The sequence below is a fragment of the Carassius carassius genome, chromosome 47, assembly GCF_963082965.1.
Source record: "Carassius carassius chromosome 47, fCarCar2.1, whole genome shotgun sequence".
NCBI lineage: Eukaryota > Metazoa > Chordata > Actinopteri > Cypriniformes > Cyprinidae > Carassius > Carassius carassius.
The window spans coordinates 10,982,624-11,007,965 of record NC_081801.1 but is presented as its reverse complement, the minus strand read 5'-3'; the positions used below and the strand labels follow the sequence as shown (position 1 = coordinate 11,007,965).

The 25,342-nt window shown below is 39.7% G+C and overlaps 1 protein-coding gene across 1 annotated transcript; it reads right to left on the bottom strand.

The window, feature by feature from the left end:
* Positions 1–10,472: 10,472 nt before the first annotated feature.
* Positions 10,473–11,426, bottom strand: LOC132130299 (olfactory receptor 4E2-like). The gene has a single exon (XM_059541986.1). The coding sequence runs from the start codon at positions 11,424–11,426 to the stop codon at positions 10,473–10,475; it is 954 nt and encodes a 317-aa protein (XP_059397969.1).
* Positions 11,427–25,342: the final 13,916 nt, after the last annotated feature.

The window sequence follows — 25,342 nt, the reverse complement described above, 5'->3', positions numbered from 1 at the left end:
TACATTGTGTCGTACTGGAATGGCCAATTTGTCAATATTCCATGGAAGAAAGTGTGGACTTTGTCATCTAAATACTTAATAACCAATAAGGTTAAGGATGTGTCTTACAAATTACTCCATCTTTTTTATCCTGTGAAGCTTTACTTAAAAAAGATGGTTCCTGATATTGACACTTTATGTTCTTTTTGTGGTGCTGAACACGAATCCATTTCTCATCATTTCTGGGAATGCACATATACAAGTCTGTTCTGGAAGGATTTTTGTATCTTTGTTCGCACATTTTCATCACAGAGCTTCTCTTTGTTATACAAAGATGTTTTATTTGGTCAGCACAACTTTGATAAAGATGTAAAGGACCAATATTTTTTGATAAACCTATTTATTTTTCTAGCAAAATTCTTTTTACACAAATGTAAATATCAGGATGCTAAGCCCTACTTTTTTATTTTCTATAAGGAACTTAAATCCTACATGGACACTCTCAGTACATCCAGCAATTCCAAAGCCCTTAAAACTGTCTCATTGTGTCACTTGCATAATATTCTCCTAAATATATAATTTGTAGCTGTACTCGCAATTATATTTACCCCTGGCATTGATTTTGTATGTTCTTAGCAATTCAATAAAAAAATAAATAAATAAATAAATAAAAAAAAATACTTAAACCATGGATTTGCTGTCACCTACTGGCGGTTTTATTTGTCATCATTATTTATCCATGAAAGGCCTAAACCAGACAAGGTGCCAGCACTAGCCTAATACCAGCACAAAAACACATTTAGCAAAATATTTACCAAAATTAAGTTTCATTTAATAAGGCAAAATTTTCAATAAAACGTTTTTAAAAATTATGATTTTTTAATTTGTAATCATTATTATAATAATAATTCATTACATTTATATAGCGCTTTTTCTAGGCACTCAAAGCGCTTTACATAGACAGGGGGCATCTCCTAATCCACCACCAGTGTGCAGCATCCACCTGGATGATGCGACGGCAGCCATATTGCGCCAGAACGCCCACCACATACCAGCTTACTGGTGGAGAGGAGACAGAGTGATGAAGCCAATCAGCAGATATGGGGATTGTTAGGAGGCCATGATGGTCAGAGGCCAATGGGCAAATTTAGCCTGGATGCCAAGGTCACACCTCTACTCTTTTCGAAAGACATCCTGGGATTTTTACTGACCACAGAGAGTCAGGACCTCGGTTTAACATCTCATCCGAAGGACGGTGCTTGTTGACAGTATAGTGTCCCCATCACTACACTGGGGCGCTAGGACGCACACAGACCACAGGGTGAGCACCCCCTGCTGGCCTCACTAGCACCTCTTCCAGCAGTAACCTAGTTTTCTCAGGAGGTCTCCCATCCAGGTACTGACCAGGCTCAGCCCTCCTTAGCTTCAGTGGGAAACCGGTCTTGGGCTCCAGGGTGATATGGCTGCCGGATTATTATGTAAAATTAGCTACAGGACCAACCCCCCAACCCCCCCTATTTGAATATATAATATTAATATACTTATAAATATAAATTAAATTACAGTAAAGATTAAAAGCTTAAATTATTTTTTAAGTAACGTTTCCTGTCGCCGATCAGGTTTCCCGGGGTCCACAGTTTATTAAAACGTAGTACTGGGGTTTTAGCTGTTTGCTGTACACCTCGACCTAACTTGTGCCTTTTTATTTTTTTTATTGCTTAGCTTAGCTCTCACTATATATTATAATAGTTTATATCATATTTTTTTAAACATTATATATTTATTAGCTTACTTATTTATGAAATTGTATGAAAATACAGATGTTTAGATTATAATTCAGGTTTATTTTTTATTATTTTTTTCAAAATACAGATTTTTTTAAAAATGTCTCAGTACATATAGCCTAGTGACTACAGAAAAAGGCATGTGCTTTGTCTTTAGCATATTGATGTGACTTCATGCTAGCATTGAGTTTTTTCACTGCATTTTATTGGTCGCGTAAAATATGGATATTAGTGTTGATTCTGCTTCTGCAAGGCCTTAATAACACCCTGCCTTCTCATCCAGCACTGTGTAGCTGCACTGGGTTGTACATTATAATTAACTCAAATGATATATAGGGAATTTTAATAATTAATCAGGAATATGATTAATATATATATATCTCATATGACAGTTACATTAAAATTATTGAAGATGAAAAATAGGTCAATTGTATATATCAATAACTCATTACAAGGCACTGTATTTTACTCATTAATATGTCAATATTCCATTCTTCATATCAATTATAGTGATATCTCTTACTGTGAATTACCTCAAATCAAACAGTGGTTTGTCCAGGCTGTAAAATTAACTTATCAACTTTCAATACAGTTATCACTTCTTATAATTCAAGGAAAAATAGTTTCTGGCCATGAAACATTCTCCTATCCTTATGAAATTTAGGTTACTGAAAAGTAACGAACTTGTAGCTAAAGATCAGACATTTCATTGACTCGTGATGTGAGCATTTTAGACAGAAGCAATCATGAATATATATTGGTTTTTAATAACTGAACTAATAATACATCAAACTACAAATCACACAGAGTAAATATGCGTACGACAATACAGACAGTAAACAGATACAAAACATAACGGAGTCCAAATGAGAGAGAGAGAGAGAGAGAGAGAGAGAGAGAGAGAGAGAATGAGTGAGAGAGGATGAGAGAGAAATAGGTGAGAGAATAGGCGCGATCACAGAATAATCGCTCAGTTATGGCAAAATCATAGACAGTAACCTTTTGAAAGACAACAAGAAATCAGATCGACAACTTTTAAACAGCATTTAAATCTCCATAGAGAATGATACTTGCATGGGGGTTTCTTTGTGACTCGCCAGACCAGCGTGCGTGCTGTGGTTCTTTGTAGCTGTGCCAGTTCTCGCGTGTCTTCCTGGGCTGCTGCGGACTCGCGCGATATTTGAAAGGTCCAACAAACGCAATGATTCAGAGTTCGTCTCCCTCATGGGGAGAGGCGAATAGGAGAATAAACTTAGTAAGTAAAAGAAACGAAAACAACGGAGATGAAAGCTCCCGAAGGAGCCATGAGAATGTGTTGAGATCAACTCCCCAATGGAAGTGCAGAGATGAGGAGAAGGTAGACAAGAGCAAGAGCAGAAGACAACGGAGAACTTCCTGGGTCAGTTCTACTTATGGAGTGACTGGTTCACGCCTCTGTTTGCACGAACAACCAATGAATGTCCTTGATCTGAAGCGGGAAAAACGTTCCTTTGTCTCTGGGGAAACACCCACTCAGATAAGTTATGGCTTATCAGAATTCAGCGGTTATATTATAGCAAGTCGGTAATTCCAGATTAATATATTTCACAAACCTTTCCTATAGGCGGATAGTTCAGTCACAACATGACGATTACACAGATACCAAAAATGACATATGACTGATAGAAACACTAAGTTACATTCATATGCAGAATTACACACATTTCAAGTTTGATTAACACACGATAAACATTATACTTCAATTTGATTATAGAAAACATCTAATGCACCAAAAAAAAGCAATACTCAATACATTTAGAATACATTGAGAAAAGGTGCCAGTGAGCTGGCTTTGCTGTTCTGTGAAAAGTTTTATGACCTGGTCAGGGGGGTAGGGTTACAACTCATGATTCTATTTGAGAACATTCATTCCAAAAACATTTCCAATTTACAAGACAGCAATTTATTATCCTCGCATAACAGGATTAACCATTTTATGCAACATACAAACCTATTAAAATACATCTTATTAATAAAATGACGAAGGTAAAGAACGTTAAGAAAGGTTTGTGTGTGTGTGTGCTTATGTGCTGTGGAATGTGTGGTCATGCCGTGTGGAAAAAGGCGGGTGTTTTGTCTTTCCTTTGAGGCTCGGCGCGTATCTCTGGACTGTCTCGAAGGTGCAATAAATGTCACCCTGTCATAGGATATTGCAGACATCGCGGTGCCCAAATGGTGAATTATGTTGGAAGATGTTGTAAAACAAAGGTCCTTGTTTACTCACGTTCTGGTCTTTGAGTGCAGAATGTGTTAGAGTGTCAGTATTCATTAATATGGAACAGATGGCTGAAATACCATCCGCTCATTAGAGTTACAACTGCCATCTGACATCACGCAAACACCGCCTTCTGCTTTTTTAAAATGTAAGTTATGCGTTTATTCAATTTACGTAAGCTTAAATGTGAAGTGCGGTTATTAGAAAGTTAACAGTATATAATTGTCAATCTGTTTTTTTTTTTGCGATGTGATTGTGGTTATACTGATTAGTTTGTGATTTTCTTCTTCACTTTATAGGGAAAATTATCTGAAATTTTGTACCAGTTGTATGTGTGTGCGCTTGCACTGTATTGGTTGGTTTTATGTCTTGATTTTGCAAGTTATTGTTGCTGATTGCATGCCCCCCTGTTGGAAGCCGTGTGCCCCCCTGTTAGTTATGGTCTGGTGCCGGCTCTGACATGACCACATGAAGAAACATGACCAAAAGAATCATATTCTTTTTTGTTTGTTTTGATAAATTGTTCAGAAGGTTTGACTAAAGTGTTAAAGGTTATTTACAAATTATCAAAACATCTGATTCATTTATAATATAATGACTAAGTAGTATTAAATTGTAAAGAAATTACAGATCCATCTTTGAAATCTGATGGTTGATAACTTTTGACAACATTTAATTCAGGTGCGAAAATAATAAATATCTATAGCGCATGAGGCCAGAGAGATTTGAGAGTGCACAGGACACAGTTTGAGTAAGAGGAGAGACACATTTTAAGTGCGCGCACTCTTTCCGGGCGAGAGCAGCGTATATCTGAGCGTATGCGTCCGGGTTTTGTGCAAAGGAAATCCGCACGTGAGTGGAGAGATTTTCACTCGCACATTGTATTAATATGCTTTTGCACTACACCGTATTGAATTTCAGGCATTTTTACAGTGTTGCACATTTTAACTAATCACACACAATTCTGTTGAGTTTAGGAATGCAATGACAAAACAAAAGTGTTTAGATGAGTCATCACTGAAACTCATAATTTTTTTTTGAGCGCATTTGCTGGCTGAATTCTGGACTCTTGATAATTTCCTCATCATAGACAACAAAGCTGATCATAGACAACAAAGCTGTTGATGGTCGTCTTTTTTCACCATGTACAGTGAAGTGTGATTGGAGTCTGCCAGATATGAAGAAATCTCTTCTCCTCAGCAGAGGAACCACACACCTGCTTCACTCTGAAACTCAGACTTGGACGTTTTCCAGAAAAACACTCCTGTGAACTCGCTCCAGAGCACTCGATTGTGACATCAGTACTATTAAAATCAACAAAACTTAAGATTCATGGGTCGATGTCACAGACGTTTCCTCTTGCAGATAGACTACGACATCGACAGCTCATCCTCATGAGTTATACCAATGCTCTCTAAGTCTTCTTACTAAGGAAAGTTATGTTTCTTACCTTTTTTGTTGAAAAAGCGATAAGTAACAGTGTCGCTCGCTGATAAAACTTTCTCTTCTGCATTCAGCTGTTGACGCGTGAGCGTTTTCCACCGTGCACTCAACGCAAAGTTTGGGCTTCAACTTGCTTGAAAAGGAAAGTTGTTTGGCAAATTGTTGCCATCAGTTGCCATCAGTGTTACACAATGGCTTTGTAGACTTCACAACCACTACGTTGGTTCATTTGTTTACTCCGCGTTTTGTTGTCTACCCAGTACAAATTAAATCTGCTGTTCTTCCCCACTATTTCCATGGATTACCCTGGGCACATCGCTACGGACCAAAAATGCATACCAGATGCCTCCTGCTTCGCACTGTTCTCCTACTAAAGACTGTTAATATTCCTACATTGTGCTTATGGGAGATTTGAACTGGGACTGGCTCTCTGCTAATTCTGACTGCCTGAAAAATATCTGTAATGTGCTAAATCTTACTCAGCTTGTTTCCTCCCCTACCCGTCCTAATAGAAAATTTCCAGATGAGTCAACCCTGATGTAATACTCACTAACACTCCACAGAAATATAAAGGAATATGGGTATTCTCTACCAAGTCCCTGATGATATAAATGCTTTCCATCCTGAACTCTCTTATATTGCATTTATGCATTTCTCGTGCACTGCATTCTACCAGCCAGTCATTAAATATAATTTCTTACCTTGTAATATATATTTTTGTGTTCCTAGTAAAACTGTCATGGAAAGCTTTAAAGTCTTAATATCAACTGGCAAACCTCATAATCATGATTCTCACAGATCCAAAGCTGTCCAATTAAAATATCGTCTTTTAATAATTCTACTTCTTTTGATATCAGGTGACATTAAGCCAAATCCTGGGCCTATACCCCCATGTATTAATTTACCTACCCCATCCGATTTCAAAGAAAACTAAATGGTTTTGGATTTGCTTGCTATAAGCCTCCTTCTGCTGTTAACTTTCTGGCTGATGTATTAGTCAAATTAGTCAAATCGGGAAATTGTGCTTATGGGAGATTTGAACTGGGACTGGCTCTCTGCTAATTCTGACTGCCTGAAAAATATCTGTAATGAGCTAAATCTTACTCAGTTTGTTTCCTCCCCTACCCATCCTAATAGAAAATTTCCAGATAAGTCAACCCTAATAGATCTAATACTCACTAACACTCCACAGAAATATAAAGGAATATGGGTATTCTCTAACTACATCAGTGACCATTGCACCGTTGCATTTGTTAGGGACACCAAGCTCTCTAAATCCAAGCCATGCATTCTCATTTAAAGAGATTTTAAAAGGTTTGTAAAACAAGCCTTTTTACATGAATTAAACATCTGTGATTTATCTAGAATTAGTCTTATACCGGATATCAATGTGGCATGGAACTATTTTCACTTACTTTTTCTATCGATAACTGATAAACATGCCCCCCCCCCCCAACATGCTATAGAATAAAGGGCGTGTGATAACCCCTGGTTTTCCAAAGAAATGTCTTCGTTGATCCATGAGAGAAATGCAGTCTGGGTCTTAGCAAAGACCACAAACCTCCAGTCTGACTGGACTAAGTATAGGTATCTTAGGAACAAGTGCACTTGTCTTATAAGAAAGTGCAAATCTGACTTCTACCTCAAATCAATGTCCTCAAACCTAAATAACCCATCTAAATTTTGGAAGAAGATAAAATCCCTTGAACTATCTCTCAGTGACACTGTTCTCCCTAAGCATATAGTTAAAGACACCCATCAGATCTCAAACAAAAATGATATTGTTAATGCTTTCAATGACCATTTCATTAAGGCAGGAGACATATTTGAACAATGATATCCTGAAGAAGTCTTACACAGACATGTCTCCTCACCCCTCAATCACAATTCACCAGTTTCACATGTCAGTGAGGGATTTGACTTTTAACACATTCCTTCATCTGCATTGCCACCATGTTTCAGATATTCCAATATCACAACTTGGCTACTTATGTATCATCTCTGTTTTCAGAAATGTTGAATGACCATTAAGGCTCTTAAGGAAATTGACACTAAGAAATCAGCCGGTCCTGATGGCCTAGACCCTGCTTTACTGAAACTATCTGCACATATCATAGTGCAACCTAAGAAGATAGGGACTCGCCCATCTCCATTCCCTCTGTCAGATCCACAATGCGAACCCCACGAGTGCAGCTGCTGCCCTGCCTTTGCAGAAGAGAGAGTCGACTCGGCATGCTTCGATCCCAAGCAGACCATGCACAGACTGTGTGTATCCCCACTCGTAATAAAGCGTGGGCATGAAACACAGATTGAAGCATGATCTGCTATCTTCCCAAATGTTTTGTCTTTGATTTGCTCTTAGCCATTCTGGAGCTTATGGGGACAGACAACACCAAGACAGACCTATAACATGCAAACACAGAGCGCTTGCTGAATGTGCTTTTATAGCTTCCTGGTCGCTTACGTCACACCGCCTGTGATGTTGTGCCCTTCCGTTGATAGATTGCACACAATATTCAGAGTCGCTCAGGCTAAAGGTGCTCCCCATAGCGTTCAACACAGCTCAAGTTCCTGAAGAGGAAAAATCTATTACATTTTTGTTCAATAATATTTTTTGACTCTTAATTTGAATATTTAGGGAATTTTAGGAACATTTTAATGAGCTATTTTTCCCATTATAATTTATATATATTTATATTTATTTGTTACTGTATCATTTTTTAACAAATACAATATTTTACATTAAAATAGAGTGAAGGCATTTAAAATCAATTTTTTGAAGTGAGAATTCTGGCCATCTGGAGGTAGTTAAAAATGAAAACTTGTGTAATGTTGCGTAACCTGTATAGCTACCTATATCAATATACTCAAAGGCTTTTGGAGTCCAGTTATTGTTTTTTAGACAACATTTCTTCATTTAATCAGGTTTTGCATTTATATTTAGACATTACAAAAGACTACATTTTGTCATGGTTTAGATCAGGGGTCGGCAAGTAAGTTTGGCATCGGGCCAAAAAAATTATTTTCCCACTAGATGGTGGGCCAGAAACTTATATATATACTCTATATAGTCAAAGGATAATTTAAGAAATTAATTTATGAAAAATGCAACTACAATTGCCTGTGACAGACTGTTACTAAGTATAGGTATCTTAGGAACAAGTGCACTTGTCTTATAAGAAAGTGCAAATCTGACTTCTACCTCAAATCAATGTCCTCAAACCTAAATAACCCATCTAAATTTTGGAAGAAGATAAAATCCCTTGAACTATCTCAATTTTTTGAAGTGAGAATTCTGGCCATCTGGAGGTAGTTAAAAATGAAAACTTGTGTAATGTTGCGTAACCTGTATAGCTACCTATATCAATATACTCAAAGGCTATTGTGACAGACTGTTACAGTGTCTTTTGTAACTGGTAGTGAGCTCTTACTCTGTGTTAAATCCTGTAGTAGGACAGTCATTTACAAAAAATTAATAATGCAGAGTACTGACACCTAACCTGGCAAGTAAGCCGATCTTAATTCACCAATTTGCAACACAGACCGCCTTGCTAAAACACACATATGTGGTAGATGCAGAATGGATAAAAATAAGTAAAAAGAGAGGACTTGAATAAGCCCATTAATGGCATGTTTAAGTCATGCTCTTAACAAACTTTTTTATTTCCTCTTTCCATATTGTGAATAATAAATGAGTCATCATTTTAAAGCCTTACGTATTGAAATAATTATTTGACATAACCTACTTTTACACAGAATCATTCCTTGGCATCCTCACGTACTAAGCTGCATTTTTGTTAATTGTTTTGCATGCTGGAGATATGCTATTACATCTTTTGGAGAGTGATGTTAGAATTTGAGCTAGCTGGGGAGAGAAAATGGCATTATCAAAGAGTCTAAATGCAAGAAATACTGTTAGACCTCCTGAAAGTTCAATTAAAACTTGAAACTTTTTTTTCTTAAAAGAAGTGAATTATGAAAATTCTGTGGTTAATTTTATGTTATGAAAAATAAATTTTTGCCACAAGTACAAATGTATAGAACAAAATATTTCAAAAGAAAGTTATTTACTTTTAAAGGGAGGAAGATATGATATTGTGCCATATGACAACTTTGGTTCCGGTACTGTGTTGGCATTCCTATGTAGTGCACCAGCAGAGAGTGTTGAACGTTATTTCTGTGCACACTAAATAAATGATTGAAAACCACAGCAAGTCTTTATCTTATCATAGTAATAACAAAACATTAACTGTAAATAATATCTCTGGAACTTACCAGTGGTTAAAAAGGGGGGCCTACTGAGAGCTTCTGAAACTTTGGCCAAAAAGTGACCTGAGAAAGTACCAGAGGCCTCAGGGTGCCACAGAGGAAATGCGGAACAAGCAGGTGTCTTCCCAACTGACCACCCAGAGGGGCGTGGAGTAGCTAAAGACACCACGTACACCTTCAGGGTGTTCTGTGGAAAACCGTTCCTGCAGAAACTCCAGCACTAAGCCAACCAGCCAAATAACTGGGTTCATCTGATGGATGCCACACAAAGAAGAGAAAAAATCCCACTTCGAGTTGTACAATTTCCACATGAAGGAAGCTCTGGGTTGGAGTATGGTCTCAACAACCAAGCTGAGAGACCGGACCCTCATGAACAAAATTTTGAAATTAAAAAAAAAAAACTTTGTTATAAATTATACTTATTAAAAATACATTTGTACCAACTTACTTTATCTAATAATAACAGCAAGGATAAATTGTACAAACATAAAATAATGACATTTAGATATAAAAAGGCATGGAGAGGAAAACATCTCAGAGATCATTATCATCCAGGGGAACTTGATATTGTTAAACAAATATCTATTTAGTCATATTTTTGTTTTTTAATCAAGATACAAATATTTATATATACCTGTATATCGCATTTTATTAGTAATACACTTATTAAAAATACACTTATTTTCACTTTTTGTCATTCTTCATATATATGAAAACCTAATTGTTATGAATATTGTTTTTAATTATGTTTTCATCTTTTTGGTGCATGTTAAACATTTACTCTTGATGTAACAAAAAGTAAAAACACTTTTGCGTACAGCACTAATATTTAACCCATAGATAAGAGGATTGAACACAGGTGGGACTATCACCAATTCTAGAGCCAAAAAATTACGCAAACTCTCTGAAATATCATTAGAACCATATCTGCTATACATAATATCAAAAAGAAAAGAAAAAGTAAAATTTATCAGTGAAAATATATGTGGCAGACATGTTTTCCAGAATTTCCGTCTGTTTTCTAAAAATATTTTACATGCAGCGATCAGTTTTATATAGGACACTATGATAATTACTACAAAGCTTAAAAATATAACAGTAACAATATATCCATATACATTATTAACAAAAGATGAAGCACAGGAGAGTTTTACAACTGACCAGTTGTCACAATATAATTTATCTATATGATAGGCACAAATTGGCCTAAAATGTGATAACAGAGTGGCAGTTAAAATAGAACAAGTGGGAACAATCCATGAAAAAAGAATTAATTTCACACAGGTGTTTTTAGTTAATCTGGAATGATAGTCTAAAGGTTTACATATGGCTACATATCTGTCATAAGACATGACTGTTAAGATTGTGAACTCACACAGTAAAGAGCTATAAATCACAAATATCTGCAGAGCACACATATGAAAGGAGATCACATATGAATCCAATATTAAATCAGACAAAATTTTGGGGTAGAATCCTGTGGCTCCATAAATCCCATTTATACACAATTGACCCAAAAATATGTACATTGGTTCGTGAAAAGATTTCTCCATTATAATGGCCATAACAAGACGAATATTTATTGACAATATAAGCACATATAAGGCAAGAAAACAAATAAAATATGCATGCCTATATGATTTAGATTCTTTGGGCACTATTAAAGTCAGTATCACAGGGTAAGACATGTTATCCATCATGGTATATAGATGATCACTCAAATCACACGAAACCAATGACAATGCAATGTAAATTGCTGGCAATATTAATAAACATTTAAAATGGTTTACAACTCATTAGGCTTCAATATCCATCCACTGCTTGATACAGGAATAACAGTGAGAAACTCTTACAAAAAAACGCATTCAGAACTGTTTGTGATCTAAACTGAATTTTATGAGGTCTGGATCTTTATAAGTTCTTTATCAGTAGGGATGTCTGTAAGAGATGTTATGAAATCTCTTGGGATTAATTATTGGCCCATGAAAAGAAAACACTTTAAATATTCATACTCTTATACTTTATACTCATAGTAATTTAAAAAAAAAATTATATTTTTTTTTAATTAAAAACTTATATCAGCATCATCATGCTAATATGGTACTAAACAGATTAATAAACTATCTATTCAAAGTATTTGTGCATCCTCTTTACCCTCTTGGCCTCTTCATTTGGGAGTCACACTTGGCTCCTTTGGGTCAAAAAAGCCAGAAAAAGTAACTTTTTTTTCTCTTTTTCTTTTTTTTTAGGGAATTCAATCTATTACATTTTTGTTCAGTAATATTTCTGAGCTTTTCAAAGATGTATTTGCACAGAAGTAGAATTAATTAGGAAAAAATGCATAACAAGAATTGTTTTGGAATTGGATCTTGACTCCCAGAATCGGAATCGGATTGGATCGTGATGTGCCTAAAGATTCCCATCTCTAGGAACTACGAACACCAGAAAGTTTATGTAAATACGCCACCCACGGTGAGCGAAACCTGCATGGAGAGTGGCCGAGGAGCGAGCGAGCGCACGAGAGACACGCAGACCAAGTGCTGGAAAGCCAAGTGCAGCAGAGCAGTGAAAAGCAGGTCAAAAAGACATTGTTGACACAAAGTAAGAGAACTCTTGAGTGTTTTCCCATCATGGAGAAGTTAAATCTGCCATCACCTATGTAGCTTGATGGTAGGGCTGTGCGATTAATCGAAATCACGATTTGAGACGTTGCGATTTGCTAATCGCAAAACCCTGCAATGTGGATGTGATATTACTCTGTTCCAGAGCAAATGCATGACTGCCAACCTTGAGTGGCAGTCTTACTAACCAATAGAGTGAGCGCACCTCCATTTTCACCAGTCAGCACTGCTCTAACCAACTGTGTACCATTAAACCATTAAAAACCGCCCACCATTAAAAAAAAAAAAATGAAAAAAGAAAAAAAAAATACCGAAAGCAGGAGACAGAGTGGGATTATGGAGTCTACAGGGTCAGATCAATAGTTGGGCAAATTAAAACTAAAGAAAAACGCTATGCAATTCATGCTTTGAAAAGACAGACAATGAACATAAAAGATCATTTGCAAGAGCTGCATATCAAGAGCATTCCTTATTGCATGTTTGCTATTCCCAATTCAGAAGGCCGCACACACAGCCTATGTATGGGCTGAAATATGGGCTACCAGAAACTGAATTTCAGTCATGTATATTGGAATTTGAATTGCTAAACTTGAATAATTGCATTGAAAAACTGAATTTGAATAACATAATTTAAAATTGAATTGTCTAATTTGAATCATTGCATCGAAAACTGAATCTGAATTGTATCATTTGAAAATTGAATTTATTCGTTTGGAACTGAAATCCAAAAAAAATGTATCCTCACTGAAAATTAAACTCTCTATATATCTTCACATTCACTTCTCACAATTCAGATTCAGTTCTCAAATTAAATTTCAAGTTACTGAGAAAGACATCCGGGTAGTTGGAGGATGAAGGAAGAGCAATCAAGCACAGATCGATAGATAGCATTCACTGGCGCACAGGACTCCTCTTGGGCCAATCAGCACCTACGTTTCGGAGCATAGTACGTACCCGCCATGAAACAAGGAAAAGTGCTTGCCTTGCCGACTGGCTTGACCACCATGGATTCGGCTGGGACAAATACGGTAATGACAATACATTTTTTTATGATCTAACGATCTTTTGTTTAAATGTTGTTAATGTTATAGCTATTTTGTAGAAACATTTAGTTTAGTCCGCGAGCATACAAAAATCATGTTTACATTTACATTAGATGACTAGCTAGCACCATTGTTCTATATCTATGACTAGCACATTAGCATTGTTTCAGCTATTATTTTAGCAACGCAGCAAGGAGCACTAAAGCTAGTCTACAAATAGCATTGCGTACAATAAAAACCCTTTTTTAACTGCCAGTGAATAGGACCGAGTGAAAGTCAATGATTTCTTTATATTTAGTGACAGTGATCAAGTTGTTAGCTCAGATAAGTACCGGTAAACTTAATCAGAAGATCTAGAAATAGAAGGCATCATGCTAGCTAACTTGCCAGTCCCACCTGTGACTTAAAACAACCCAGCTATTCTTTTGGAGATTCATTTTTGACCAACTTATGCTGTGATTATGGGAAAGTTGTGGCTTAGTGGTTAGAGAGTTTGACTCCTAACCCTAGGGTTGTGGGTTTGAATCTCGGGCCGGCAATACCACGACTTAGGTGCCCTTGAGCAAGGCACCGAACCCCCAATTGCTCCCTGGGCGCTGCAGCATAAATGGCTGCCCACTGCTCCGGGTGTGTGTTCATTGGGTGCTTCTCAATATCGCTCCTCCGTCCTCCATCCTATGACCCGGAAACCGATCAAGCACAGCCATCTTGAAGGACATCTCAATTCTCTAATTGCACCGCGAGGATCAAGGAGGGAGGAGGCTTCATGAGGAGTGATGAGTGAGGATACACAGGTGTATTCTATGCGGGAGTCTTTTATCGACTTAATGTGACGCACGTATAAATTCTCCTCCCCCTTCACATCTGTTGTAATAATTTTTATTTATATTTTACCTTTTCACTTCAAATAAACCATGCATGTCATATATTTCAAACAGGGCATCTTGTTTTATTAATGTTTATTATGAATGTCTTAATTAACAAACTTTAACAACATAAAGGCAGATCCCTTTAATCACAGCTGGTGACACTTTGAAGTAATGCTGAAGGGAGTGAGGATAAATCATTTCACTTGATTCAAGTCCTCCATCCTCACGTCTTTTCCTTGTGTCCTTCCCTCGCATCCTGAAAAGGTGGAGCTAAGACACGAGGAAAGGAAGCGAGGAAAGGAAACAAGGATGCACAAATAAGAATTGAGAAGCACCCACAGTGTGTGTGTGTGTGTGTTCACTGCTCTGTGTGTGTGCACTTTGGATGGGTTAAATGCAGAGCACAAATTCTGAGTATGGGTCACTATACTTGGCTGAATGTCATGTCACTTTTTCACTTTTAGATCTGCACAAAGTTTAGCAAGGTGAAACTTAATGTTATAGTGATTATGGGCACAATCCAACCAGTTACTGTTACCATGGTATAGGAAACATATCTGGCAATATTGTAACATTCATAACTAGTTGGCTTGTAGTCACATAACAAATACAACTGGTTTGCTACGATTCCTTAATTTTGGTGGTTCCTCTTCCATCGCCTCCGTCACATTTGCAATCAACCTGACATGAAATCCATAGCAATCAGTGATAAAGTTGTACTTCCTTCGCCAGCTGAGGAAGTTTAACCTGCCACAGGACCTGCTAAAACAGTTCTACTCAGCCGTCACTGAGTCTGTAATGTGCACTTCAATAACTGTCTGTTTTGGTTCAGCTACAAAGTCAGACATCAGAAGACTACAGAGAACAGTTTGGACTGCTGAAAGGATTATTGGTACTCCCTTGCCCACCCTTCAAGAACTGTATACATCCAGAGTGAGGAAAAGGGCTCAGAAAATCGCTCTGGATCCCTCACATCCAAGTTACCCCATCTTTGAACTTTTGCCATCTGGCCGGCGCTGCAGAGCTGCAAATACCAGGATAGTCAGGCACAAGAACAGTTTCTTCCCCCGGGCAATCTACCTAATGAACAGTTAAATGTTCCCCACTTATGCAATAAAAATGTGCAATATCCTTATTTTTATTTGTTACCCCTCCATCCTAGTACATCCCTGCATCTTACTTAATCCTATTCCATTATAATTTATAGCACAATTGTTTATACACTTATTGATTTGCAAAGGTTTTTTTATTGTGTTGTTGTCTCTGTGTACTGGAAGCTTATGTCACTAAACAAATTCATTGTATGCGCAACCATACTTGGAAATAAAGCTCTTTCTGATTCTAATTTAATCTGTTTATGATAAAGCAATTTCATTTCTTTGCAATGAAAGGTTCCTACTACTTTCAACCTTTACTACTTCTAGATTGTTATGTTACCAGCTACCTCTCTGTAGCTCACATCTCCTATTTGGAATATTATTATTACCACAATAAATAATATTAATAGTAACCCTATTATTAATGTATGACATAATGTCATCTAATACATAGTATGACAGTGATTCTCAGTGATATCAGAAAAGAATAGCTCCAGCTGATGAAATGGGTTGCATTACTAGATGGTGTATGTTAACAATTCATTACATTGCTTTTGCACAACATTGTCATTCAGGAGTGCTTAGCCAGACTGAGGGAAAGACTGCAGTGTGCCCTCAACAACAACCCTCCTGATCTTGATTATTTGGAATACGTAGTGACCCGAGAGAGGGCCTTAATAAATGCAATGGAGAATGTAGCTGTGAAGCCCTCCATCAACTGAGCAGTTTGTTAAACCCATGTGTAGCAGACATTCTTGGAGTCTCAAGAAGAACCATATACAGGAGGATGCAGGCGTAACATTATAACATGTTCCTGTAGCTCAATTGGTAGAGCATGCTAGAGCAAGGTTGGGGGTTCGATTCCCCGGGAACACATGATAGGTAAAAATTGATAGCCTGAATGCACTGTAAGTCGCTTTGGATAAAAGCGTCTGCTAAATACATAAATTTAATTTAATTTAATTTAATGAAAAAATGAGCGGAAGCAAATGCAAGTGCAATAATTTTAATGAACAAAGTTCACACAGAACGTCAGAGAGTAAACAAAGCCATGCGATGAATACTGGGCAGAACTCTTGCTGCCAGGGATCAGGTCCGGAACCAGACAGGAGGAGCGCATGACGCAGGGACTGAGATGGGCGATCCTGAGGTGAGTATGGAGGTGAAGATCCCACGGTGATACAGGACAGAGCGATCCGTCTTGAGTGACACAGGAAACTATGAAGGCCGAAAAGACCAGGCACGAACACGGATCGGACAAACACAAAACGAAAGACAGGGCAATAAATAGTGAGCTGGAAATGAATCTCAGCTGCTGCTGATGGCACAATTAGCGGTCACGCCCACATAAAACAATCAGTGAAAATGAGACAAACACCTGACCCTACCCACAAAAGATCAAAATGAGACAACAGTTTTACCAACCATGACAGAATGACAAGTATGGGCTGTGTCGTTTGGCGAAAATACTGTGTTCAAGGCCCACATTTTCTGCAGCACATAGTCACCAATCATAAACTCATTAGGTGTGTTTATTACATTTGAATATAGCAGGACTTAAAATAGTTATCATTGGCATTATTTTTGTGGGTAATTATCCTCTGCTTCTTTCTTTATAATTTAACCATGTCCTTTTTTTTCACCAGATATAACATGGTGATATTCGGTGGCATCGATGGCTACTCGAGGAATGTAAGTTTCCTACTGTAACAAAGTACATACTAATGAAACTATTGCTTGTATAATCCATCATTTTTTTCGTAGGGTCTCCATGTTATGACAACCGTCCCATAACAATTAGTAGTATTACTCATGTCCGTTTTCCACCCTTAAGATCATGTACCTCAATGCTGGGTATAACAACATGGAGAGTACTGCGCTTCAGTTTATTCTAGTTGGAGTGAGGAGATTTGGATGGCCTTACAAGTGAGTAACGCTGTTCTCATAGTATCGTTTAAGCAATATGAACCTGGGTGAGGAAAAATGATCCAGTATTTTTATTTAAAGTTTTGTTGATTCAGTTGGATGGATACTAATTTCAAAATCTGATGTGTTACAGGGTAAGAGGTGACCAGGGTGTTGAAAATGTAAGCTTTGGGACATGGAAGCTTTATAAATGGAAAAACATGCACAACCAGAGGTGAATTATTACTTTTCCAATGATTATCAAATTACCTCAAGATCCAAGTAAGTAGATGACATGTCTTGTTATTGTTGGTGTGCCCTTCAGTGTGATATTTACTTCAGTTGAATTGCTGTTTGGCTATTCTTTTACATAGTTTGATTGCCCCAGGGTGAACTTGTCTATGTACGAATTGTAGAATAGAACGTCTGTGGAGGGACGTTTGGACAGGAGTTACTCACGTTTACTATGACGAATTACACAGCCTGGAGGCAGATGGATGCCTCGAAATCTCGGATAATCTCCATCTCTTCTGTGCTCAGTACACCTTCCTCCCAAGACTCAAGGCTGGTTTGGCCAAGTTTTCTGCTGGATGGAATGATCATCCTATCAGGACAGAGGGCTTTCTTACCCCAAACCAGCTGTTGGAGCTTGGGATGCTGCTGTACCCCATCCTTGAGCCAGAGATGTTTGAGGAAGATGTGGCAGTTGAGTAATAATGCCAATGACATTGTTGTCCTGCCTCTAAATACTTTTTTCAATCTATATACTAATAAAACTATCTTCTGTTGGTTTTAGGGAATACAAATTGAGGATTTTGATTGGGAGAGCTCAAGGCTCTCTCATAACTCTCATAACACAGGTGTTACCGTGTCAGAAATGGTATGTCCATTGAAGACAGAGGAAATTGAAACTATACTCCTTGCCACTGATCCCCTTTCTCATTCAAATAGTTTTGGAAGATACATTTATTTGACCACACTCGCACATGCATTGTACCTACTTCACCATCATTGACAGTCATGTCTGTGCCAATAAGAGGACTAAAAGGTTTTTAATAATTCATGTTGATTCATGATTGCTCAAGTCCAGTCTAGGACACCATGTATCCAGGCACCTTATAGTCCACCTTCCATTCACAGCAAAGTAATTGAAACAAATAAAAATGCCACAAAATGTTGTATTTTGCTTCCAAAGATTTTGTATTTATTGGACTTCTGTCAAGCTGACACAACAACAGGGAAGTTGGAAAGAATGCAGTGAAGGACATCTTCTCTGACAAACATTGTAATGGTGCGATGCCCATATGGAAATGCTTTTTGAAGTGTAACATTATACCCATGAACAATGAATTGGGTTAACAGATACAAACTGGATTTCACAAAAAATGAAATAAAAGACTGCACAAATATCTATTACTATTTGAGTCTAAATGTATGTGCATTGTACTTGAACTATGAAAGAAAAAAATTCAGCAGTCTAATTGGTACTGCATATTTGAAACTGCAACATTTCACTTAAACCTGATGAAATGCCTGCCCTAGATGGAAGGCCGCTGTCATGACTTGTTTGAACTTAACTTATGCTTAACAGGCAGGTGGATAATATTATCACCAAGATGCTCGTCAGACTCAGTAAGCGCGGATTTCGAATGCCGTTGCCTAGCATCCATCTCGCAAATCTCCGCTCTCTACCCAACAAAACGGACGAACTCCTTCGTCCAACTCTCTCGGACAAATAAGGATTTATCTCACTCTGCTGCTCTGTGTTTCACGGAAACCTGGCTGAATGACGCCATACCAGACGGCGCGCTCCATCTGCCGGGCTTTCAGCTGTTCAGACCGGACCGCGAAGCAGAATCAACGGGGAAATTGCGCAGCGGCGGGACATGCTGTTACATCAATGAACGGTGGTGTACAGATGTAACTGTGTTAAAGAAGATGTGCTGTCCTGATCTAGAAATGCAGTTTGTCAACTGCAAGCCGTTCAATTCGCCGCGGGAGATTCACTCGTTCATTCTGGTTAGTGTTTACATTCCTCCACAAGCGGATGTGAGCTCAGCTTTACAGAAACTCGCTGATCAGATCACAGACACAGAACAACAACACCCGGACTCTGTTTTAATCATTCTTGGGGACTTTAATAAAGCCAATCTCTCCCGTGAACTGTCAAAATACAGACAGCATGTTACATGTCCCACCAGAGACAGTAATATATTGGATCACTGTTACACCACAATAAAGGATGCATATCACTCTGTTCCACAAGCAGCTTTGGGACGTTCTGATCACTGTCTGGTTCATCTTATACCGACCTACAAGCAGAAACTTAAATCTGCTAAACCCGTAGTATAGACTGTGAAGAGATGGACCAGCGAAACAGAGCAGGATTTACACTGATTGGAGTGTTTTTGAAGCTGCTACCACCGATCTGGACGAACTCACAGATACTGTAACATCCTATATTAGTTTCTGTGAGGATATATGCATTCCTACCAGGACTTATTTAACATTCAACAATGATAAGCCATGGTTAACAGTAAAACTCAGACACCTTCATCAGGCCAAAGAGGATGCCTACAGAAATGGGGACAGGGTCTTGTACAATCAGGCCAGGAACACACTGAACAAAGAGATTAGAGCGGCTAAAAAGACCTACGCTAAAAAGTTGGAAGACCAGTTTACTTCCAACGACTCAACTTCAGTGTGGAGAGGACTGAGAGCCATCACAAACTACAAGACACCATTCCCTTGCACTGAGGCTAATCAACGACTTGCTAACGACCTGAATGAGTTTTATTGTAGATTTGAAACCCCCAACACCCACTCTGACCATCTCCCTACACAACCATTAACACCTTCTGCAATCCCCCTCTCCATACCTCCTGCTCTTCAAATCTGTGAAGATGATGTGCGCCAGGTCTTCAAGAAAAACAAAAGAAGAAAAGCACCAGGCCCAGATGGCGTTACACCAGCCTGTCTGAAAATCTGTGCTGACCAGCTGGCCCCCATCTTTTCACAGATATTCAACAGATCCCTGGAGTTGTGTGAAGTGCCTTCCTGCTTCAAACGCTCCACCATAATCCCCATTCCAAAGAAACCCAAGATAACAGGACTTAACGACTACAGACCTGTGGCTCTAACGTCTGTCGTCATGAAGTCGTTTGAAAAACTGGTTCTGGCTTATCTGAAGGACATCACTGGACCCTTACTGGACCCCCTGCAGTTTGCGTACCGAGCAAACAGGTCAGTGGATGATGCAATCAACATGGGGTTGCACTTCGTCCTGCAACATCTGGATAAAGCAGGGACTTATGTGAGGATCCTGTTTGGGGACTTTAGTTCAGCGTTTAAAACCATCATCCCAACAACCCTCCAGACCAAACTGACCCAGCTCTCTGTTCCTAGCTCTATCTGTCAGTGGATCACCAGCTTTCTGACAGATAGGCAACAGTTAGTGAGACTGGGGAAATTCATGTCAAACAGCTGCTCCACCAACACCTCAGGGATGTGTTCTCTCCCCTCTGCTCTTCTCCCTGTACACCAACGACTGCACCTCTAAAGACCCCTCTGTCAAGCTCCTGAAGTTTGCAGATGACACTACAGTCATCGGCCTCATCCAGGACGGTGACGAGTCTGCTTACAGACAAGAGGTTGAGCAGCTGGCTGTCTGGTGCAGCTGAACACGCTCAAAACAGTGGAGATGATTGTGGACTTTAGGAGAAACCCCCCTGCACTTTCCCCACTCACCATCATGAACAGCACTGTGGCTGCAGTGGAGTCATTCAGATTCCTGGGAACCACCATCTCACAGGACCTGAAGTGGGACAATCACATTGACTCCATTGTGAAAAAAGCCCAACAAAGGTTGTACTTCCTTCGCCAGCTGAGGAAGTTTAACCTGCCACAGAAGCTGCTGAAACAGTTCTACTCAGCCGTCATTGAGTCAGTCCTGTGTACTTCAATTACTGTCTGGTTTGGTTCAGCTACAAAATCAGACATCAGAAGACTACAGAGAACTGTTTGGACTGCCAAAAGGATTATTGGTGCTCCTCTGCCCACCCTTCAAGAACTGTATACATCCAGAGTGAGGAAAAGGGCTCATAAAATCATTCTGGATCCCTCACATCCAAGTCACCCCATCTTTGAACTTTTGCCATCTGGCCCGCACCTCAGAGCTGCAAATACCAGAACAGCAAGGCACAAGAATAGTTTCTTCCCCCAGGCAATCTACCTCATGAACAGTTAAATGCTCCCCAATTATGCTTATAAATGTGCAATATCCTTATATTTATTTGTTAACCCTCCATCCTAGAACATTCCTGCATCTCACTCAATCCTATTCCATTATCATTTATAGCACAATTGTTTATACACTTATTTATTTGCCAATTTGTAATTCTCCTTTTTTGTAATGTTTTTTTTTTGTCTGTGTGTTGTTGTCTCTGTGTGTTGTTGTCTCTGTGTACTGGAAGCTTATGTCACTAAAACAAATTCCTTGTATGCGCAAGCATACTTGGCAATAAAGCTCTTTCTGATTCTGATTCTGATTACTACATGCGTTGACTGTTGGGTAGAAAACTGTATGTGAACCATACTGGATGTCACAGGTGTGATTAAACTGCACAAATACTAGTTTCTCTTCTCCTCACCTCATCTTGTGTGTAATTCTCTGGTATCAGCATAGACCTGCATCCCAAACCAGCTTGCAGATGGAAAACTTCTACACTGCCTTTGGTAGTGCACTCAACAATCTTCTATCTCTTTGACTGGTGTGAAGTGGTTGGAAGGCACTGGCTCCAAAAAGGGCAGGAAAAGACCCTTCCCATGACTTCTTCCCTGTCTGCTAAAATGACGTGCCGTTTTCAGAAGATGCATCAAATAATTTTATGCATGTTAATCTGGGTGTGTGTGTTATATGTTGGGAAACTAGACAACACCTTGGAGTCTCTGGGCCAGTTTGATGTTGGGCACTGGGCCCAACAGGGGTAGCTCTGTGTTGGGCACTGGGGCCAACAGAACCAGGGGAAGGTATTGCATTTCGACACATTCATCGCTTACTACTCTCTCTCTCCCTCTCAGTATCACGCTGAAGACATGACCAGTCTACTTGGCGGCAACAACATTTTCACCAGAGGAAGAGGCAAATGCTTAGTTATAATGAACACCAGGCAAAGATGTTGTTACCAGAGCTAGTAGGCTACCATAAAAACGTGGGATAATAACTACTGTGTTTGCAACGTTGGGAGAAAGATTTAATTTCCCCCCTTTCTACAAAATAACTATAACATTAACAACAGTTAAACAAAAGACCATTAGATCGTAAAAAAAATCAATTGTCATTACCGTATTTGTCCCAGCCGAATCCATGGTGGTCAAACCAGGCGGCATGGCAAGCACTTTTTCCTTGTTTCATGGCGGGTACGTACTATGCTCCAAAATGTAGGTGCTGATTGGCCCAAGAGGAGTCCTGTGCGAATTTTGTTATTCTATAGTATTACTCAATATAATTGTGTTATTCTATGTTATTTACTCAATATGGTATTATCTTATAATATTATGCATAACTATGAAGGAAATCAATATACTGATCAATCAATATGCTGAGTTATTCCCAAATACTGGATGTCATAAAGAGGGTCGGATGTATAAAGGCCATCCCATTGGGCAGTACTAGTAGTGTTGAACAGGATTGGACATATAAAAGACCTACCACTGGGAGGTCCTGGTAGTATTCCATTGAGTTTTTTGTGAACTTAACTAACCTCTGGAGTGCACCTGTGAACTAAAGTACCCCTGTGAACTTTGGGTGATTTCCAGAGGCTGACAGCAGTGGTAAATAAATATGATGAATGTCTCACATGACCACAGCCAACCAATAGGGAGAGGCGATTTCTTAATTGTTGATTTGGCTGAATTCCACCATAAAAAAATGGACTAGGAGGACTAGTGTTAAAGTGTGGCAAACTTGTCAGACAGTGCCAATTAAAAACCGGAACTACCTTTGGTAAGAGATAAGGGTATAAAACGAGACAGAGAACTCAGATGAGGTGGCCGTCATCTCGAGGAGACCATTGCTTGCTCCACAACACAATTGGTGTCACGAACAGGATTGGCTTGAAGTCTGACCTTGATGAGAGCCATGGCAGTTGAACACCTGGCAAACATGCAAACAATAAAAGACTAATGAGGTAAGAGCAATTTTTTGTTTAAATTAAAATGTTGAATTGTGTGCATGGTTGCTTAGGTAAAACCTGTGGCTGTGGTCGAGGAAAGGCTTTCCCAAATTGAATCTTGATCATTTAAGTTGAAGTAACAGATGTTGGAGGCTCCAGATGTCAAAAGATGCGCATGCGGTAGAGTTGTAAAGAGTCTACTTCCTAAGTGGGTGCGCCTAGGAACCAGGAAGCTGCCCCTAGTTGGTGGGGCGTGGCCCTGGTGGGTCCCTGCGAAAAGTATATAGAGAGAAAAAAGTGGGGGCGCCTAGGAACCAGGGAGCCGCCCATAGTTGGTGGGGTGTGGCCCTGGTGGGTCCCCACGAAAAGTAGATATAAGAAGTGTGTAATTGCCTAAGAGGGGCAAGAAATCCCGTAACAGAGACTCTCCACGGCAGAAGGGCTGCTTGTGCGGGTGTCTGCAGACTGGAAAGAGTTAAACTGTTAGTCTCTGTCTGTCCATTGTATGTTGAGAGAGAGATTTGTGTGTGTGGGCTGCGTGCTGGATACATTACTGTAAGCGCTGATTGCTTAGCTGATATAATAACCACTATACTGGGCTTTGCATGAAGCTAAATGTGCTAATTTTATATGTTTTATGTGACTGTTTATGTTATGGAAAACTAGTGTGAGCAATTGTAAAATAATAAAGGAGGAGGCAATAAGATGGTGATTGGAAAGTAAAGAGTCTAATAAGAGTTGAAAGAACAAAGAATATTTCAAAGAACTGGCTTTGTCTGGTCTTTGGAGGTCATCCAAGTTACCAACAATGGGATCTAAACTGTGAAACAATTGTTCATAAAGAAAAAGTAACAGGAGACTGGTTTTTCGTTCATAGAGTGAGAGAGAGAAAGGGAGAGAGAAACCAAGGCTGGTTGGTGTTTCTCTCATCTGATCTGTGTGTGCATGATGGAGGGAGTGGAAGCACTGAGTGGGAGTGAAGGAGCAGCTGTGTGTGTGTGTGTGTGTGTGTGCGTGTCCAAGCGAGAAACATCTGTGTGAGTGAAAGAGTGAAAGTATCTCTGTGAGTGTCAGCAAAGAGAAAAAGCAAAAGCAAAAGGGCAGGGAGGAGGAGAACAGAGCAGCTGAGTGTGTGTTGGAGGGAAAGAGAGAGAGAGAGCATGTATGTGTGCCTGGATGCATGTACAGTATGTGTGCACACATGTGAGAGTGAGAACCTGTATGTTGGTCTGACTTTGTGCGTGTGTGTGACAGAGAACAAAGAGAAAGTGTTATGTGTGTGTATGTGTGTGTGTGTTGTGACGCGTGTCCCGATGCCTCATCAGCATCGCCCTGGAAACGCACGAGGAGCACCTGGAAACCTCATCACCGGCCGATCGGTCACGGCTGCCGACAATCAAGTGGCGGCTACATAAGCCGTCGCCACTGATACATAAGTGAGTGATCACTCCAGAAGACTGGATGCTAACGCTGTTCTCCATGTTCCCCACCTGGGGGGGCCCCACGAGCCAAGGTGAAGGTAAACGGCCACCCGTTGGAAGCTGTCCTAGACTCCGGGAGCGCGGTCAGCCTCGTCCACCCCACTGTCCCCCCCGCCCGGAGTCTAAAGCCTGCCTAGCCATCACGTGTGTCCACGGGGACACCCAAGAGGTGGCGGCACGGCGCGTCACCATTTCGGCCGCCCCAGGATCTTGGTCGCTTGAGGTGGGGATCGTCACGGACCTCCCGGTGCCAATGCTCTTGGGGAGGGACTGGCCCGGATTTGACCACCTCCTCCTCGCCGCCACCCAGCCTGCCAGCCCCTGTGGGAGCCGCCAAAGACCCCTCCGGAAGAAGGGGGACTGACGTCGCCCCGTGCTGCTGGCATCCGACCGCGCAAGAGAGGGTGAGTCCCCAAGTTTCCCT

What these genes read in the sequence shown, in the direction of transcription:
- LOC132130299 (XM_059541986.1), bottom strand. Translation starts at nt 11,426, where the DNA reads ATGGATAACATGTCTTACCCTGTGATACTGACTTTAATAGTGCCCAAA.